The 21,264-nt window shown below is 49.6% G+C and overlaps 1 protein-coding gene across 3 annotated transcripts in view; it reads right to left on the reverse strand.

Annotated features, from left to right (window-relative positions):
* Positions 1-21,264, reverse strand: part of LOC120456577 (mucin-2) — a 96,676-nt gene that overhangs the window by 35,414 nt on the left and 39,998 nt on the right. For all 3 annotated transcript variants that reach the window (XM_039643468.2, XM_039643466.2, XM_039643467.2), the window contains exon 4: positions 119-1,019. In XM_039643468.2, the coding sequence (XP_039499402.1) occupies positions 119-376 (258 nt within the window). In that variant the 5' untranslated portion in view covers positions 377-1,019. The remainder of the gene's footprint in view (positions 1-118; positions 1,020-21,264) is intronic.

A 21,264-nucleotide genomic window follows, 5' to 3' on the forward strand; every position in this document is an offset into this window, starting at 1 on the left:
AGCTCACTGGTTAAAACCAACTTCAAACTAGTGGTTATGCAAGGAAGCAATATCAATAAATATAATGTAAAAAGCGAAAATCTAAATTCCGAATCCGATATTCCTAGCTTCTACTCACGTAATCAAACCGCACAGGGAACCCACCGCCGGGGTAGCTCTTGAAGACGCCGAAAACGTTGTCGTAGTAAGGCTGGTAGACGGGTGGTGGCGCCTGGTAGCCATAGCCGTAGTGTGGGTAAGCATAAGGCGGCTGTCCGTAGTATCCGGTGGGCAGCACCGGTGGATATGCGCTTGGTAGTTGCCGCACCGAGCGGCTGGTGGCGGCGGAGAGCACGGTCAGCAGGCCCAGCAGTGTCGACCAAAGGCAGTGCGTCATGGTGGGCACTCTACTTTAGATGACTCGAAACTTGACTGGTACTTGTTTGTCCTCGTGGTCCTGGGCTCATCTGACGAAGTTGACTCTGAAGGACTGATGTGTGCCTAGTGTGCCTGCTTTTCGTGGAACCTTGGTTGCGAGCGCGGTCAGCTCTGGAGTGGCAGTGATGACTTGGAGCAGGGCAGACGCGCTTAAAAGGTCGCTCGCATCCGAGAATGTTGCATAACTCGCATGCCAATTGAGCGCCGCGTGATTTAAGTACGAAGATGTTGGGTGCCCCCCATCCAAAGAGACCAAAACAATTCTTGGCTAACGGTGCAGCGATTCGAATGCACAGTTCAGAATGCAGAGCGTAGAGTACAGAGCGCAGATCACTCTCCCCACGTGACCGCAGACCGGAAGAGAGTCTCCGCCGGGGAGCGCTGGCCCCCGTATCACGCCCGTGCCCGCCGTGCCCGCAAGATGCATGACTAAACGAAGATCGGGGGGCCGGAGAGCGTCGTGCACTACTTCCGCACCGGAGATGCTTTCCCGCTTCCATTTCCATCTGGATGAGTAATCTCCGGATCTGCGATCCACCATCCGGGATTTGCAGCCGACTTAGACGTGATCAATGTGGATGTGGCCAGAGCGAAACCGATTCCTGTAACGATGGAGGGGACTGCATTGAGGTGGTTTTCTAAACATTTTTGATCGATTGGCGAGCAGCTCGGAGCCAAGGTCATGTAACCAAAAAACATATTCGGCATTTTTGCCTCTCGACGATTCTTACACGTACGTCGCGTCGCGCGGGCGGGAGTTACGCATCCAAAAATTTTAAATTCGTGGCTTGCTGGTGCGTCATTCAACACGTTCGTCGCTCTGGGCGGAAAGACACGAATCGCCTACCGTGCCAAAAAAAGAGCCTAAGACCCAATATCGGGCACGTTTCCCGCAATTAGGAGACGGAGACAGGAAAAACGGATTCGGTACATACTAATTGCACAACTCGTTCTGCATAATGTTTTCCTTAATGTGGAGTGGTATCATATACTCCCACGCTCGAATAATCACAATCACAGAGTGGCGTTTTAAAGTTTGTAAACATTGTAGGCTGTTGTCTTCTGGCAATCGAATTTACACTACTCTGCCGATCGATTCGTGCTTATGTACGAACTTTGGAATCAGTTGGGCACCGCATATGCAAAAACTGAGATGACAGGGCATGCGTGCGTTCACTTTCCCTTCGAACATGATTTTTAAGTAAGTTCGAAGTCTCTTCGTATGAAAAGCTACTCTGATACGGACGAGCTGTACTTCCGGCTCTGAGCCGCTGTCCACAGCTGCTGATATCACCTGGGCTGCGCTCCGCAAGCAAACTCCCAATCTGGAGCACACGGCTGTCTGGGCACTCAGGCTACGTGATAATCAATCGGGCGCAGGCACCCAAGATTGGCTCTAGAATGTCTGGAGCCAGTGTAATCAGCAGGTCATCGGCTGTTCGACAAGCTCGACATTAGACCAGAACTCTTTCATCCAGAATTCTTTGCATTTGAGCACGTCTCGAACGGCGATACAGATGAGTGGTCGCTTTGATATCGAGCTCTGCAAAGCATAGAGATCTGAAGATATTGCACCGTCGCCAAGTAGATCGAAAGATATAGTTGGAAGAAAGCTATGGAATGTGTCGAAGGTATGTGGTAGATGGCATGCACGGGAATCTTCTCGTGACGTAGAAGAGAGTACCCAAGAAGCTTCATTGATGCATTTTTTCCATGACATAAGTTACATAAAGAACTATTTTCCACATACAAGTTGCGAGCTTTGAGCAAGAGTTAACATGGGCGAATAGTTACGCTGTCAGCCAGAAGCTCGCGTTGAGTTGTGCGGCGGCGAAAGAGAACAAGAAGCCGGTCCATTGATCGTTTTGCACGGAGTGCCGGCTCTTCTACGCCGGAATGCAGCTGAAGCCGGCACAAAGCAGAAACCGAAGAGAGAAAGAAAGTCTCCACCGCTGGTTGGGAGCTGAGGTATCGATCGGACTGCTCATTCTTACGACTGGCAAATGTCGCTATAGGGGTTTGGTGCCCCACTGCCGATCGCGTGAGCCGAGACTCACACCCGCGGTAAAAGCTTTTGCTCTCTACACAGGCTGGAAAAAAGCTTGAGCCGCAGGCCAGAGATCCTGGAAGGGGGCATCCTGGAGGGCGCGTCTTCTCTTAAGTGCCGAACTATTCGAAAAGAGCGCCGTGCTACAGAGAAGTGCCACCCCGCACAGACACCCATCCAGGAACGGAAAGAAAACTCAGCGAGTAACAGAAGAGAAATAGTTAAGAAAAGTTGGAGCACGTAAGGCAGAGGTAGCAGCCAAAAAGACGAAAAATTGTTTCCGATGGCGGCGATGGCGGGAGAAAGTGGGGAAAATCCGGCGAGGAGACCAAAATAAACAGTAGCACTTAAAGCAGAGCAGAGGCAGCGCTGCCAAGGCACGGCTCGCATATCGGAGGAGGAGGAAGAAAAAAACTGAGGGAAAAGTGAATAAACAAGAGAGAACGCTATAGTCGAGTTCCCCGACTATCTGATACCCGTTACTCAGCTAGTGGATGTGCGAAGAAGAAATTTCAACACTGACAGTTTTTGGCGGTTTGTGGGCGTTAGAGTGGGCATGGCAAAAAGTTTTTTGGCAAATTGATAGAAACTTACAAGACTAATACAAAAATGAAAAAATATCAAAACATTTTTCAGAAGTGTGGGCGTGGCAGCTTTGGGCGGTTTGTGGGCGTAAGAGTGGGCGTGGCAAAAAGTTTTTTTGCAAATCGATAGAAATTTACAAGACTAATACAAAAATGAAAAAATTTCAAAACATTTTTCAAAAGTGTGGGCGTGGCAGTTTTGGGCGGTTTGTGGGCGTTAGAGTGGGCGTGGCAACATGAATCGACAAACTTGCGCTGCTTCTATGTCTCTGGAGTCTGTATGCTTAATCTCAACTTTCTTTTTTTTGTAGTTCCTGAGATCTCGACGTTCATACGGACGGACAGACGGACAGACGGACAGACGGACGGACAGACGGACGGACAGACGGACATGGCCAGATCGACTCGGCTATTGATCCTGATCAAGAATATATATACTTTATATGGTCGAAAACGCTTCCTTCTGCCTGTTACATACTTTTCAACGAATCTAGTATACCCTTTTACTCTACGAGTAACGGGTATAAAAATGGCAAAGAAAACGAGACGAAAAGAGCCTGGCTTGCATTGGTATTGGTGCTGCTGGTATTGGTATTGGCGCCGCTTTCGCTGCCAGCGTCGCCGTCAACTGCGGCGCTGGCGTCATCGTGTGTGTGTGTGGGTTTGTGGGTGTGCGGCTGTATGTGTGAGTGAGTGCGTAAGGCTCTCCTCTCCACGCCTCCATGTCCCCCATGTGGCCAAGACTTTCACTCTCGTTCGGCCATCGTCGTTTTTCCTTCAACTAGCGCCGTCGCCGCCGGCAGCGACGTCAGGTTTTTCTTTTCTTCTCCTGTCGTGAAGCAGCAGGAAGAGTGGGTGGTGATGGGTGGAATTGGGCGGTGGACCCAGCAAGAAGTGCCATCAAGCAAGCGCTAGAAAAAAGCATGCGAAAGTGCGCCAACTGATAAATTTGCACGGCTAAAGGCATGCTGGGAAAAAATGGAAAATGAAGGCAACGGCTTCAAGGCTTCAAGGCTGCTGTGTGGCACAGGTACCAAGTGTAAGAAGGCGGGGTGGCGACCTTGAGCGCCCGGCCTGGACTCGACTGGTGGCAGACATCAATCTCGGAATGGTGGCACCGCGGAGAGCGGAGCCCGCTCTAATTACACTTACAGCTGTGGCGGCAGCAAACCACCTGTAGGCCTGTGTCCAGCGCAGGGTGGTGTCCCACATGGGTCGAGATTAGGCATGACGAGTGCCGGGGGTGGGCGTGGGCGTGGGCGGAGGGTGCTAGCACACACACACACATACATATGAAGAGCCGCAACCTCTCTCGGGTTTTGTGCCACTGCTGCTGTGTCTCCAGCAGAAGGATTTTCTCGCTTTTAGCTTTCTCTTTTGCTTCTTGCGAAAAGCTGTTTTCAACAGGTTGCAACACGCTTCGTCTGTGCGTGTGGGTGTGCGCTCGCGTGTGTGTGTGTGTGTGTGTGTGGAAGGGGAGTGAGATGTCCTTGTGCGAGCCGTGCTCTAAGGCTACTTCACGGGACCATGCCGTGTGACCTTCAGTGACGGGCTAAGGCTAAGCGCTGCCATGGCAGCAGTCAAGTCCCAGACTCCGCTCCGACTCCCCTCGTTGGTGGTTCGGTTCTAATCCTGGCAACCAGACATGTGTGAGTGTGTGTCCAAGTTGGAGATGTGAATGTCCCCGTCGCTGGCCGCCTGTTGAGCTTGTGCCAGGCGCGAGGCGCAAGGAGCTGCCAGGATCGAAATAGAAGCGCACAGATAGCGTCGGAGAGATAGCGTGTCCTGATTTATGGGCCGCATCGGTCAGTGCGACCAGGCAGCGACGACCGACAGTTGATGTGTTAATCGGCACTCAGGGCGCAGATCCTGGGATCGAGAGGGCCCACTGTAAACCAGTTCTGGCCAGCGACTGCATTCCCGCATCCCGGCAAGAAGTGCATGGGCAGTCGGGCAGGATTTGAAAAAGCAACGCATTAGCAGAGACACGTCAAGCGAACCAGAAACTGGGCCCAAAAGCGAAACCGAAGCCGCAGAAATCTGAAATCCGAAAACAGAAATCGGGAGCAGGACAGGGGAAGGACAGGGGCAGGCAGGGTTCGTAGGGCCAGTATTGAATTGCAGCGACCTACATAGAAATCAGCAGGCACTGAAGCCGCACCGAAGTCGGTCGGAGTTGTGTGGCGTGGAGCTGGGCCATAAGTGCACTTTGGGATCGAGATTCGAGTCGCTGTTGCCGCTGCCCCTGCCCCTCGACCGCTGCGCTGCACATGTGCCTGCAACGTGGCCGGAGGAGCCTTGGGTCTGGGGTCTGGGGTCTGGACACAAATGTTACGCTCGACGCGGAACTAACAAAACTCGTTCCGCGGCCCATTCGCTCTCCTTGATTTGGCAAACCGGTTGCGTTTGGGATCAGAGGAGTGCGCGGCTAGCGTTTGATTAAAGTCCCAGTCACCGAAATTAACAGAGAGAGAGAGAGAGAGGGAGATAGAGGGAGAGAGTGAGAGACGAAGCAACTGAAAGGGGAAAGCGTTGCAAGGAGCCCCCTGGTGACCACCTTGGGGAATTTGCCAACAGCCAAAGTTTTCTACTCGAAAATCAAATTAAGTTCCCCTACCCAAGCGGCAAAATTGACTGAGAAATTGCTCTCAAAACAACCATGCACACACACACACGCACACACGCATACGCACACGTCCAATAATATGGCCACTGAGGCAAGGACCCAAGTCCTTGGTCTTTGGTCCTTGTGTGTGCTTCACTTCGCCAGCACCCTTGAGTGTTTATCATGTAAAACACCAAGAAAACATGTCAAACATGCCAAATATGCATGACCTACAAATTATGCGAATGCGACACCCCGCACAGGCACAAGCACACACACAAGCACAAGCAAGAGGACAAGCACACGCACACACACACACACACACACACACACAGTCGCAGGTCAGGGGATAACCAGAAATCTGGGATTACTCGAAGCGCAGAGACAACAGTGAGTCGTGGTCCCCGACTCCTCCTCCCATGCCGACACACCAGTGCCCGGCTCAACCCTCACCAAAACACCAAATCACCAAATCAGGGTGAAGTCAAGATGCCCGGCAAGAAAGTGGGGCGCTTCCCCCTTGTCCACTTCCGCATCCGCCAGGGATGGGCGGCCAAGGACCCAAATTTAGACCCAGGCCCAGGCACAGGCACAGTTACAGGCCAAGACATCTTGACCCGACCCGAAGCGTGTGAATCACTTTGCGGTCGAATGTGCGTGTGTGCTGAGTGTCCTGAGTATCCCAAAAGTCCTGGGGCCATATGCGGGCATTTAAATTAAGCAATAACACCGCACAGGAGGGCGAACATGTTTATTAAATAAGTCTGAGCCTTCTTGGCTGGCCGAATCAAGCCCACCCCTTGGACGAGCGAAGCCACGTCAAAGGAAGTCATAATTGCAAATTACACACATAATCACGAGAAGTCTAGAAGTCGGAACGTGGACTGAAATACAACCGCACACAATCGGCCCAAAAAAGGGTGTAGCATGGGTGGCATGGGTGGCATGGGTGGCGCACTTAAGCAGCTTTCCTTTCCTGTGTCCTTGCCCCATGAATTTATTAGAAATTCAAGAGTGAAACTCTCGGATTTCTACACACTCGACTCAGTTCGACTCGTCCAGGGCGCAGCACGTTCTCTATTGACTGACCCACAAATGTGTTTAGCTTGCGGTGCCGGGGGATGTCTGCCCAAGGGATAAGAGGATGAGGGGATGAGCTGGAGTGAGCTGGAATGGGGCCGCCTTGAGATTCGGGTAGAGGCGTGCTGCGTCAAACGATTTCACTCTCGAGCAACTTTGGCAGCTCGCTTTCGGGCCGCCAAGTGGCAAATGGCAAGTGGCAAGTGGCAAGTACCCCCTCACCCAAGGCAGCGTGTGAATTAATTAGCAAGGACTCCTCCAGGTCTTCCGCCCTCCCACAGCACACCACTGCCACTGTGTCCGTCCTCGGAATGGGGAGGCGGAAATTAACCCTAAAATGATTTGAACACTTTTATGCCACTTTTGCGCCCCTGTCCCACTGCCACATGAGTGAGCATAAGGTCAGGCCCACACTGCTCACTGCTCACTGCTCACTGCTCACTCCTCAGCCTCAACCTCAACCCCGCCCCGGGTCCAAGTTTTATGCGGTGTCCGGTTGCCGTTTACCGAACAAGAACCGGAAGCCAAGTCAAACGAAGGCGGCTGTCCGCAAATTAGCATGATATGCGTGCGTGTGTGTGCCAGCTATCGGATGGGTATGGGAATGAGGATGAGAAGCGTCCGGGAAAGAAAGGACTCTGGAGTGGGCAGCGATTAGGCCCATCAAAGGATTAGACGGGTAAGGGTCCCAGCACTGAGATACAGAAGGGAAGGAGGGGTTGCCGGGGTCAGAGGTTGAAAAGTTCTGACACACAATTACCCGATCCAATCCGATCCGATCCGATGCGATTCGAGACAGCTCATGTGTGGGACAGGCGTGGCCCCATTCCACCCTATCCCATCCCATTCCGGGGGTTGTTAATGCCGTTTTAAGTGATTTTATGACGAATTTGTGCCCTAAAACTCTAGCTCATTTGCACACACGCACACACACACGCACACTCAACATATCAACAACTTCATCATCATTAGCACGAAGCAGTTATGCCCTAACTTTGGGTTATGGTTTGGGTTTGGGTTTTCGGGTTTTTCCCTCAGATTGTGGGTCCTTGCGGGTTCGAGGCGAAAGTTTTTAGTGTGAAAATTTCACAGCCATTTTATAGGCGTACTCAAGTGGTTTGCCTCTTGGCGGCACTTCTAAAACATGCCCCGCCACTCCTTGCTGCTCTATTAGACACACACAGCCACACACACACTGGCACACATGCACATGTGGGAGAGTGTTGATTTTTGCGGCATTTAAGCCTTTTTGAACTTTGAACTTGTCGGCTGCCTGGCTGGATGGCTGGCTGGCAGGATGGCTGGAGGGATAATGGGCTGGTGGTTTGCCCGCTTACTGGGATTGGTGCGCTCGTTCGCTGGTAGTTTTGTGAATTGTTTTACCAGCTTGCTGCCATTTGTTGCTTGTTTATTTTACGGGCTTGGGCTTTGGATTTGGCTTCTGCCTTTTGCCTTGGTGTGGGGGTGTGACGAATCATTTAACGCCATAATCCCTTGCTCCTAGTCTGCGTTTAGTCGTCGTGAGTGTCCTTGGAATGGGTTGGATTTTGGCTAAGTGCGTCTAAATTGGCGGTTAACCAGAAGCGTGATTGAAAATAAACGTCGGCTTAGTTCTTAGGTTGCTTCCTAAGTTCCCTTTTCTCTGTGGTTATTTTCTCTAGGTTACCTTCAAAGGAAGTGCTTATCGAGGCCGCTGAAATCTAAGGGATCAAAACTATAGTGACTGTAGCTGACTGTAGTGACTGGCTAATGACACAACCCCCGACGCTCATAGAAGATTGACGAGCTGAGCTGCGGAGCGGAGCGAGGATGAGCAATGAGTACATTGATCCCGGGTGTCTTTATTCTGGCGAAGATTGCTGCTGCACGAGTGTGTGCGTGTGTGCGAGTGAGTGTGTGAATGAGTGATCTTCCCCTCCAAGCCAGCACGTGTATGTGTGCGTCATAAATAAGTTAAGCTAACAATCCCAGTCCCCGTCCCCGTTCCATTTCGACTGCGAATCAGAGTCAGTTTCCGTGTCCCAGCTCCTTCACTTGTACAGTCTTTCAAAGCTGCCAAGCTAGGGTCTTCTGCTCTTCCAGTGAGCCACCGCCACCATCGTGGGGAGCGGGGGAAGCGAGGGGAGCATTTTTGGCAATACATTTTTGGCAAATTTACTCAGCCGCAGCAGCGAACGACGAACGATCGCCGACCGCTTCCTCCCTCTCACTCTTTCCTTCGGACACTGTAGTTTGAAATGTGCATGTACCCACACACACACGCACACACGCACACACACGCACACACACACAACGCAGCAGGAAAATAAAAAATTGAAAAAGCTGACAAGGCAGTGGCAGCGAAGCTTCTCCCTGCGAGCTACTTCCTAAATTTGTGTGCTGTGTTGCCCTCGCTAGGTCGCTGAGCTGCGATCGTTATATATGCACTACATTGGGTTTAAGTTGCTGATGTTAGTGTATGTGTGTGTGTCCGTGTGTGCTTGCGTGTGTGTTTGCTGTATGAGCGATCGCTCGGCTTGCTGGTGTGCGTTGAGAAACCTCAAAAAAGTTGCATTGAAGCCGTTAACCTCGGCAGCGCGTTCGCCGCCCGAGTTTGTTTTTGGAAATTATAAATGCCCTGCTGCGCTGCAGCTAACCGTGGGCCAGGGGTGCGGGGTAGGGGTAGGGGGGGTTGCGGTGGAAGACAGATAGAGTCAAGTCATTTGCCAAAAAGTTTACTTGGCGGCGAGGGGTTGCAAACTACAAACACATGTGTGTGTAGTCAGTGGAGAGAGGAGCAGAGTGCGGCTGCAGTGCTGGAGTTTGGTGGTGCTGGTTGGTGCTGGTTGGTGGTGGGGGCTTGGTAGTGGTTCTTCTGGTGCGATCTTTGTGCGATCGTGAGTGGCACTAAAAATTACAGAAAAATTACGCAAAATAAAACGGCAGAGCTGCACTAAAACGAAAATAAAAGCAGGCGACCGACAGGCGGAGGGGAGAGCACAGCACTCAGCACTCAGAGCACAGCGCACAAACCCAAACCCAAACTCGTTCGGGAAAGAAGATTTGTGAGTTTGCAATTTTTTGGCACACACAAACGGGTTTCCATTCCATTCGATTCGATGCGACGCGATGCGATGCGATTCAATTTGTTGTGTTTCGTATCGTTTCGTTTCGTTCCGTTTCTCCTCTTGTGGCTTCGTTTTCGGGCATGCATGCATGCAACTCCTCCCTGCACCACTGGCATTGTTGAGCAATTTGCGCACAGCTTTCTATGGCAATGGCATAATGGCAATGGCAATGGCAATGCAAGTAGCTCGGTATGGGGGCACTATCTACGGACGGAGGGGCATCTACGGATGGAGGGGCATCCAGGGGGGAGCCAGGGGGAAGCCAGGCGATCCAAGATGCCTGCCCTTAAATCATGTAAGATCGATGGGGAGCGAGCGTGCATTCTTCTTCAGGTTTTGCACTTTGTGTCTCGCATTTTGTATTTCGTATTTTGTGTTTTGTACATATTTTGTATTTTGCGGCTGCTGGGAGTCCGTAGAAAGTTTTTGTGCTTTGTGCGCTGATCAAAGGGCAGGGGCATCCATCGTGAGTTTGGGATTTGCCGACGATTTCTCTTTTTGGGGCGCTTCTTCTTTTTCTGGAAGACTGGAAGACTTGCTGCTGGAAGACACTGCACTCGCAGTGCAGGAGGAGGAATGCCTGCGATCTGTGCCCCTAGATATACGGTCTTGTATGTACATCCAGGCACTTGCAGAGCACTCAGCTCCAGTGGCAATTGCAGTGGCAGTTGCATTTCACCTGCCTAACGGAATCAATTAAAATCGTTTATGCTAATTTTTTGTGGCCCCGGCATTTTTCATTAAGAGCTGGGTAAACATGTTCAAAAAATACAAAAAAAAAACGTGTATATATGTATGCTTATATATATATATATGTGTTTAAATATAAATTGACGCAACCACGAAAAAGAGAGCATATTGGACTGGGCGTGGGCGTGGGCGTGAGCGTGGGGCGTGGCTGACATGGCATGTGAGGAGCTTTGTCCATCGCTCAACCGCTCAACCGCCCAACCGCCTCCCCGCCCACTTGCCCCAGCTCCAACGTCCAAGCTCCCAGCACCCAACTGCCATCTCCCAGAGCCACACCTACTCCCACTAACGCACGGGTCTAGCGTTACATTATATTTTTAACATTTTAAAAATGGCTGCCTTTTTGCACCACACGCACACACATACATATGTACTGTCAGTTTTCCGAATGAGAGTGTGTGTGCGCATTCAGACAATTTAAGCACATAAATATATATTGGATTGGAAAATGCACAAAAAGTTGCACAAAAATCAAAATAAATAACTGCGCGTAGGCATAACAATTTATTGTTTATAAAAAAATCCACGAAAAAGGGGCGAACCAAATAAGCCAAATAGACAGCAGGAGCAGCAGCAGCAGCAGAGCGCCGGCCAAATTGCTGCACTTGTGCACTGTCGGCCAGTCGCGTTAACGTTAATATAATCCAAAAGTATAGATAAATACCCAGCCCACTGCCAGTTGAGAGTTTTTCGATGTCGGCTCATTGGAATCCTTTGTGCGGCTCCAGTCCAGAGTGCCCTTTCCGCTAATGCCCAAAATCAAATGCGCACACACGTAGCCACGTTGGTCGCTGTGTGCGCCCAGTGGGCGGGGGGCGATCGGGTGGGTGGTGGTATGGGGTAGGGCAGGGAATATGCGAGTGGGAGTGGCACTTAGCCGAAATACGCACTTCGCACCCACACTTTTTCCAGCTCTTTTCCGCCTGCATGTCATTTTCATAATATGCGCGCATGTATTGATGCATGTACCACGCGGCGTATGTGTAATTTGTCCAGCAGCCGCCCCCATTCGCCCACCGCCCCCACTGCCGCCCACTCGCGGTGCCGAGCGCAGAAAACAAGCAAAACAAAAAGTGAAAACAACACAAAACAAGGCGAAAAAAAATGATGTCAGTGGAGAAAACGAGCAAAACAAACGAAACGATACGAAACGAAACGAAAGGCAAAAAGAGAAAAATGAACCAAATAAATTGCACGTGCGTGTGTGCGTGCGATTAACAAAAATGCATTGGCCTTATGGCGGACGGTATATCCGCTGAATGCACCCACTTCCACTCCCACTTCCGCTCCCACCCCCACTGCCACCCCTCTGCCTACCCGCCCGCTTGTCAGCTGCATTTGCATTTTATTTTCGTGCGTGCAACGCATCCGTGTGTGTGTGTTTGAGTGTGTGTGTGTGTGTATAGGGCCATGTACTGAGTTTTGGAAATTTTTTTATTATTAAACCTTTTAATTTTTTTGTGATGTGTATTTATTTTTTGATTTTTTTCGTTTTGCTTCCTTGCGAGTCCTTTTTATGCGTACATTATGTATTACCACACACACACACACGCACACACACTCGAACTCACATTTACACACACGAGCGGGGAGAGTGAAACATGTCGTTGATGTTAATGTGATATTTGGGCGCTGTTGCATTACCGTTATTTCGGTACATAGACAACCGCCCGACAATCGACCGAAATTTCCCCCCAATTCCACAATTCCACGGACCGAAGCCTATGTGTTTTTTTCGCGACTGCCCCTCTTATTTTCATCATTTTTTTGATGGTTCAGGGGTAAAAAAATGTTTTTCACGCAATTTTTCAGTCGCTAACGGCAATTTGGACATCAGCACGAAAATACTGTGTGGAGTGGATGGATTGGATGGCTCCATAAATGCCTGATCTGCAATTTATTCCCAAATACGTGCGAAGCTCGTCTCTTTCCATCACGAGCTTTCCTAGATCCAGGACAAACTGGACGGGATACAAGGTTGTCCTAGTTGTCGATCGCATAGCGATCTGATTTGTTTGCGATCTGCAATCCTGCCCCCTTAGTATATCAAAAAGATCAAATCATAAGTTTGTTTACCCTGCAGATGACTTACAGGCATGTTTCGCATGCCGTGGCTCAACAGGTGGCTAGCTCAGTAGCTCCCTGCCCCTTGACTTCTAGCCGGACTAGCTAAACTAGATGGCTAACTACTGCGAGTGCCTACAAATGTGTGCAGTTGCATGGATGTGGCTGAACACCCACATGCACACACACACACTCGCCGAGCTGAGCTCGCTAGGCCTATTAAGTAAACATATTACGTGGCCCACTCCACGCACACTCGCACTCACATTTACACCCACATTCACACCCACACTCGCACTCACATTTACACCCACATTCACACCCACACTCGCACATCAGCCCAGCACCCCAGTTATCCTGCTCACACTCACGCGCCAAAAGCGGCGCCCGAAAGCAGGCAGCAAAAAATGCACAAACTGCAGCGCGCGTGCATGTGTTAGTGCTCGCGTTTGCATATGCATGTGCATGTGCATGTATATGTGATGTGTATATGTGTATGTATGTGTATAGTAGCAAACGCCTAACTGTGCGGCTGTGTGAGAGTGCGCGCGTGTGTCGGCGGATTTTAGCGCATTTTTATATAATTTCCACTTTGTTGCCTCGTGTGCACACTCATTTATTTTGGTTGTTTTGTCCTCTTTTTTTCCTCTTTATTTCGCGCTGCCACACGCCACGACCTTGCCGCACCTCACCCGCCTACTGCCAGCATTAACTGCGCTGCACTTTTCTGCAGCAGCAGCAGCAGCAGCAGCAACAGCAGCAGCAGCAGCAGCAGCAACAGCAGCAGCAGATGCAGCAGCAGCAGCGCTGCACTTGCAGTGGCATTTTTATAATATTTGGCCTTTTATTTTTTAGTTTTTTTTTTTTTTTTAGCATTTTTTTGTATGTTGTTTTTGCCATCTCAGCGCCGCACAAAAAACGCCCATAACTGGAATCGGCTCGCCGGACTGGCCGGACTGCATGCTGCATGTGTTGCATGTGCTGCATGCGTGTGCGTGCATCCTTTTTTCGGATTTCGGGGGTTGTTTTGTTCACGAGGATACGCACACACGCACAGCACACAACGCACTGGCAATTTAAAAAATAGGGGAATGCAACGCTCTGCGCTGCGCTCGTGTGCTCGTTCGGTTCGATTTGCGTTGACTTATTTTTTAATTTTATTGGCGCCACGGCCGCCGTCGACGTCGCTGCCGGCGCCGCTGCCGCTGCCAGTGGCCAGTATCCAGTATCCAGTGTCCAGTGGGTGGGGCGGCGGGTGGCGCAAGTGCATCGCACTGCAGCTGCAGCGGCAACTGCAGCGGCAATTGCATTCAATGTCAGTGCATCGGGCATCCGCCGGCCGGCTCTCGATGCGAGCAGGCCTACAAGCTGCAAAATGAGAGATGGGAGCTGGGAGTTGGGAGGTTGGAGCTCGGGCTTTTCGCTTTGGTTTTGTTTTGTGTTGCCTACTTTTTGTGCGCGTGCATTTATTTTCGTCGCTATAGTCCTTTTTTGCGCTGCTTTGGTTTCCTTTTTTTCTGGTTGCACTTTCTCGCGCTTTTCCTTTTTGCATTTTTTGCATTTTTTTTTTGTTTTTTTGTTTTTTTTTTTTTTTTGCTTTTTTGGCCACTGTCCGGTGCGGCATGCGTGCGGCCGAAAGTGCGTGTGCCAGAGCGAGTTGGCTGCAGTTCTGCGTTGGTGCTTTGGATGCTGCCGAATTTGCATCCTGCCAGTCGTGTCCTTTGCCCGTCTCAAACAACGCCACCCCAGCGCCCATTCGCCGCCCATCGCCCAGCGAGCGCTGATTTTTTGCACTTTTTGGCACTTTTCCATTATGTGCTTCGTTTTGCGTGACTGCGACTTTTTGATAGGCCTACACATGCGTCGCTTATTTTGGGGGGATTTGAAAGGTTTGCCTATGTACGTGCAACGTTGCAGCTGGATGTGGCAGGCAGAAGGGTGATACATGGAGTGGCGTGCCGACTGTCCAACGGGGCTGGCTGGGCGTCCAGTGCGTATACGTAATGCCATGTACATTTTTATTTGGTTTTGTTCTCTTTTTTGGAGTCTAGGCATAGCTGCACCCGTGTGTGTGATTGTTTTGCGGCGTGTGTATGTGGTGTCCTTAACTAAATAAATATAATGAGTTGGACAGTGGGACGAAAGCAATTGGCGAAGTGTTTCTGCACTTTGGCGGGGTAAGTACTTCAAAATAGAGCCTGCTCTATGCAACGGAAACAAGTCTGTTCTATTCAAATAAAAGTCATTGAATGGTAAAAAAATATACTACCAATATAAAATAGACCATCGCAAACCCTCTTCTAATAAATAGAATACATTCACCAAATTGAACATTGACTAATCGGGAATCCTATTTAAACGACAACAAACTGAGATTACTTGTTCGCTTTTGTTCCACTGCACAACTGCATCCCGCTGGGGCGAAAAAAAGGATTGGTGTTGGCTGGATGTTAGCCAAAAGAAAATAAAAACGAAAATCATCGAACTTTTTTCCATTTGAAATTGCATTTTTGTTAGTTTTTCCTTTTTTGCCTATATATTTTATATAAATATCTATGTGGAGCCGCTGCTGCATTCCCTGCACGCATATTTGGCATATGTGTGTGTGTCCTGGTGGCACTGCAACTGCAATTGCAACTGCAACTGGTGTTTGTGCATTATTTCTATATAAGCGAATATAATATAAAAAGACCGTACATTCGCTTTTTTTTCTTGTTTTTTTTGCACTTTTTTCCTCTTTTTTCGCCGAGTTACGCAGCAGCGACGCCGGCGTCAGCGGCGACAGAGCCTCATAGGCCGAAAAAGGACGAAAGCGTCGCTCATTTGCCACGCATCTGTGTCCGTGTGTCCGTATGTCCGTGTGTCCGTATGTCCGTATATCTGTGTGTGCGTGGGGCGCGGGCGAGAAAGGCTGGGACGGGCAGGGCGCACACATATTTTTGTAGGGTTTCGATTGCATTTTTTCATTTTTTAGCTCCTTTTTTCCAATTGCATGTGCATGTCCATGTGTGTGTGTGCCGTGTATTTGGATTACGCTTTGTAGCTCGTCCCGCGCCCTTTCCCTTCGACCCCCCGCCTCTTTCACCCTTTCCCCCTTCAATCGTATCATCGCACATGCAGTGGCCAGTTTTTGGTTTTATTTTTTTCAGTTTTTTATGTCCGTGTGTGTGTTTTTTTGTGAGCGATTTTTGCATTTTTGCAGTTTGTTTTGGGCAGATTTTTATTTTTCGGCGACCAGTCCCGGCTTGTCCGACAGAGACGGCACTACCGGGCGCGAGTGAGACAGGGAGCTGGAGCTGGAGAGGGAGCAGGAGCAGGAGCAGCAGAAGCAGCAGGAGCAGGAGCTTGACCAGGTCCGGCTGAGCCTGAAGTAGGGGTAGTCAGAAGTCGGCTCCGCTCAGGTCATCCGTGTGTGCGTTTGTGTGTGTGTGTGGCCTGGAGAAATGATGGCCACGACAACGCTGCTGCTGCTGCTGCCGATGATGATGATGATGATGATGATGATAACGAGGATGGCGATGGTGATGATGATGATGATGTTGGCTCATTACGAGCTGCCTGCATATTATGTGCAGGCCAGCAGTGCAACGGCTCAGAAGCGACTTTGCCGTTGCCGTTGGAGCATTGACAACTGCAGGCCGCCACATACACACGCACATACACACACACACACACACAGTATGTGTATAAATATATATGTAATACACCAACATTGAGGACATCAGCGCCAAATTCTGAAGCTGAAGCCTCAGTCTCAGCCTCAGCCTGCGACGACTGCGACAGCGACGCTGATCTCAAAAACACATTTTCTGGGCAACATTATTTTTCGTATAGTTCGGAACCATTTAGATGAACATCAGTTAGCTATCGGATTGGACGTGCGACGTTCCAAAGAGCCAACCAGAACCAGAACCAGAACCAGAATCAGTATCAGAATCAGAATCATAACCAGAGCCAGCCCAACCAAATTAAATCAAACCAAGTCAGCCCAGGCAATTAAGTCAGCCGTAGTTCGCCTCAGTTTCACCCTGTTCATTGACAGACAGTACAGCTTAAGTGCAAATTCAGTGCAAGTGAGGCCCAGCAGCCAACAGGACATAGACACCATCAGGACACCTTTAACAGTGCCAGTGCAATGCCAGAAACAGTCTGCCGCACCCTGAAAAGGAGCGAGCAACGTGGATCCATCATCACGTCCTCCCCCAAACCGCCTTTTTTGTTCGAGTGCTGAGAAACTGTTTTTTTCAAGTGAATAACAAAGAATTAACAAAGCCGCTGCAAAGTGTCGACTAATCAGCAATCAAAACTGAACTAAGATCACAACCCAAGCCATACCAATCCAACCAATCCAATACAGAACAAACTGAGAATCAAGTGCGTGAGTGCCAGTTGTATCCATCGCATCCGCATGCCAAGCTGCCAGCCACAGGACACCCAAGGTAAGTAGGCTCCCAGCTTGCTCTTCTCATCTCATCTACCAACCAACTTGCTTCTGTCAGGCGTCAGAAATTACAAAGTTATAACAACAATAACCAGGGGAAAGCAAAACATTCACTTTATCATTTTTAACACTCGGCCACGTCGGCCACTGCGAACAACAAAAAAAGGAGCCTGCTTCCGTTTTTGCTCCTGCTCTTACCAGCAGGGATGCAAAGGATGTAGCCATAAAAAAGCATGCAGCCACTAAAACGGCGCTTAGCACACACTGCCACCTTCCTTCCCGCCCGTGCTCAATGCAATCCTTTTGCACCCACGTCCCCAGCCACACCCTCTTTCACACACTTTCGCCCACAACCCAGTGTGCTCCATCCTGCCACGAGGCACAGACACAGCCAGGACCCCACGCACACATGCAGCCTGCAAGGGGTGCCACAAAAAAGTGCAAACAAGGACAGAGTCAACAAAGTTTGCCTGTCGGGATGTGCGCCGAGGGTCCTGCAGAAGGGCGGCAGTGTCCAGGAGTCAATTGCACAACAATCGCCGAGGTCCTCGTCCCTAGTTCCTACTCCCTACTCCCTACTTCTAATTGCACATCGCATGTGGTTGGACGTGGCAGTTTGGCGGCCGAAGGGCCAACCCACTACCCACTGAACAGGGCAACCACTAATGTCAGCTATTTAATTTCAATTTGCGCGATGCGCTCTAAATCGCTCCTTATTAATTAGCCGCGAATTTAATGAAATTCAAGCCAGGCACAGTGGAGCAAGGCGACAGGGTGCACACTTTACCCAACTCAATTTAAGATCACAGTTAACAGTCTATGCAGACCGCGGAATTTGATCTCTGTTTACGTCACTATGAATCACCTTTATCTTAAGTAAATGCAAAAAGTTCTCCATATAGATTCAAGTGATTAATAGCGAATATGCATTTACTCAGTATCGTAAACCTTTCCATTTGTGTCAATTACCTCATTCCACTTTGAATAGATACTCAACGAAACTGGTCCAAATTCAGCACTATTAGTTATTATAAGAAAAATATTGAAGATTCAGTATTTCGCTGTGCTTACTTGTATGTGCTTAAGATTATTGTATTCTTTAGAGTAACTTTTTGTTTCCCCATTACTTCTTATTCACAAAGATTTACATTTTCCTGGTTGATTGAAATAATTTAAGCAATATGATTAATTATCATTCGATCATCGGTGAGTAGATTAAGGATGTGTAACTCTACGACTGTCGGGTACAACAATTTGTGGACTTTCATGTGCTCTCATCCATGAACAATAAACTGTATCCAGAGTTCAAAGTCGAGCACTGTTTGTTTTGTGAAATTTCACTTCCTACTTCTACTGTTTGCAACCAATCCCCCCCTGCCTTAATAACCCCCTTCCGCCCCAGAGATTCCAACCGATCTCCATCTCCACTGCGATCGGGCGAATTCCAGTGAAAAATTCACGCAGTCTTTCGAATGGGGACTGCAATTTTTTGTTTTTAGGCAAAGAGCAACCAGTTCAATGACCCAACCAAAACCGAAACCAAACAACAAAACACATCTCACTCTCTGGCACACACACACACACACGCACACATAAGCACAAAAGGCTGAGTCCAAACAAAAGCCCAAAAACCAAAAGCAAAACCAAAAACAAAACCAAAACAAACAACAACAAAAGCTGCACTAAAAGCCTCCAGATTCTTAATGTGTATGTGTGAGTGATCGGGTGTAGAAATGCGTTGCAGTTGCCAAAAAATGAGCAAACGACCGAAGGAGAACAAGCGCACACATGCAACGATGACGACGTTTGAGTAAGAAATCCAAAAACCCGAAACGAATTCACACACACGCACACACACACGGGCAGTTGCGAAAAATATCAAATAGCAAATTACACATGCGAACGAAAGAAAGCAACTTGAAAAATGCCAGCAGCCCGGAAAAGGGCACAGGATCGGGACGCAAAGGGGTTCCACCCCGAGTTTAGTAGATGGACGAGTGCAGCCCCCAGGATCGGCTAATCTGCAGTGGTTCTACTGGAAACCAGTTTCCATTTTAGCAGGAGTAGCGAGCAGAAGAGTTAAGCTGCAGCCCAGGGAACAGATGGCGCCGAGATTGGAGGACTGTCATTAAAGCAATTATCAAGTATACGCCACATGGCCCAGTCCTTCTTGGCCGACGCGGTTACCGCCATTAGAAGTCAGCCACCGAAGAAGGGTTGCTGTCGATCACCAGTCCTAACGATTCCCCATTCCCCATGGCCGATTCCCTATCCCCTATCCCCTATCCCTTATACCCTATCTCCACTGTCATAACTGCTCGCTCAAACGGGCAAGTATTGCTCGATGCAAATGCAAAATAATGCAACGAACCTTGTATCCGGTTAGACTAGAATTTCGGGTATTAAATGACACAGCATACGGGCAAGGGAAGGCCACACTAAACTGGCGAAACTGTTTCCATACAGCGAATGAAACGCAGTATAAAACATATAGTATGTGGCTCGATTTGGACAAGTATATGCCTATATGCCTATATGCCCATACATATGGTATGTACACATGTTCGTATGTTATATAGCAAACGCCTACGAAAAAATGCGCAACTGCATAGGCAACAGGGAAAACGAGCGGAGGGCGAGGGGGAAGACTCGCCAAGAGCGGCACTTGTACGCCTTCATACCCACACCCTTGCAGTGCCATCGCAGGAGTGTATTAGTGCATAGGTGTGTATGTGAGCGACTGACTATTCAGTTTGTGCGCTACAAAAGTCAAAAACAACAACGGCGAATTCTGTGTGTTTTTTTGGCAGTCATTGACCCCCGACCAACGACTCGAGCGAACGATCATGGCCAAGGCAGAGCGGCAGAGGATCAGCAGAGGGGCAGCAGAGAAGCGGCAGGGGCGATGTAGAAAGATAGCAAACAAGTTAAACAGAGAGCGATACCGTGCATGTGTGTATGTGAGTGTGAGTGGTTGTGTCTGTGTGTGGACGTCGGTATGCACATGCACATATAAATTCGCATGCCGTGCTGGTGATCTCACTAAGCAGCGACGGCGGCAGCGACGGTCGCTGTTCTGCGCTCTCCGTTCTGCAGTCCCCATTCTACACTCTGCACTCTGCACTCTCAATTCTCAATTCTCAGTTCTCCATTCTCCGCGTTCTCCGCTCCACGTTCTCCGCTCCCCACTTTCTTCGGGGGAAGCTTTCCGGCGGTACCGGGCGCTTAGATGCGTCGGAGCATTGACTTGGCCAAAAGCAATGAATCACGACCCCCAAATCGAACTGGTGATCATGATCATGATCATGACACGGTCATGATGATTTCAGTGCGGCGGCCGATGACTCCGGCGCTCAGCCAATGACTCTCCTCCGCCTATGACTCGCCGGCAATATTAGAAGTTCGCAACGCAACGAACACAACGCTCCGTTCCGATCCGATCCGCTCCCCTTCTCCTCCCCTCTCGCATCACGAGCTGCCCATCCAATCCAAGCCAATCCAGGCTGATAAGCGCAGTTCAGTGATCGCTGAACGTTAAATTTAGTATCTCGTGCACACGAGCAATGCGGTCCCTTTATCACGCTCTCTCCCGCGATAGATAGAGAGAGAGACAGAAAGAGAGAGTGGGAGTGAGAGTGAGAGTGATAGAGATAGAGATGGAGATGGAGATAGAGCCTGGCCAAATCATCGGCTATTGAAGCGCCTCTACTTTCGCCATCTTCCCGTCCTGCCACGCGAATGACAATCGGGAGGAGCACTCCTCCGCAGCGAAGCTATCAATCATTCGCCCCCCGACTCCCGCCGCTGCCAAGTGACTGGGGAAAATTTTAATGAAAAGCATGCCCTGCCCCGTCAACAGCAAGGAACAACGTCAAATCCAAATAATATTAAAAAAAGGAACTAGAAGATATTGCCGAACAGTCCCCATCCTTCCAATCACCCCGTCCACTTCCTGTTTATTCCATTCCACCACTTATCAAAGCCAGCGTCGTTATAGAAATTTTTAAACATGTTTGAACTACACACACGCACAGCAGAGCATCGCACGGCAGACATCCTTCTTGCTTTCTTATTTGTGTAACTCTATTCATCATTTCGTCCTTTGGAGAAGGGCGGCAAGTGGGCGGCAAAGGGGAAGGGAATGCAGGGGAGGAGCTAACCAGAAGCGG

The sequence above is a fragment of the Drosophila santomea genome, chromosome X, assembly GCF_016746245.2.
Source record: "Drosophila santomea strain STO CAGO 1482 chromosome X, Prin_Dsan_1.1, whole genome shotgun sequence".
NCBI classification, from domain to species: Eukaryota; Metazoa; Arthropoda; class Insecta; order Diptera; family Drosophilidae; genus Drosophila; species Drosophila santomea.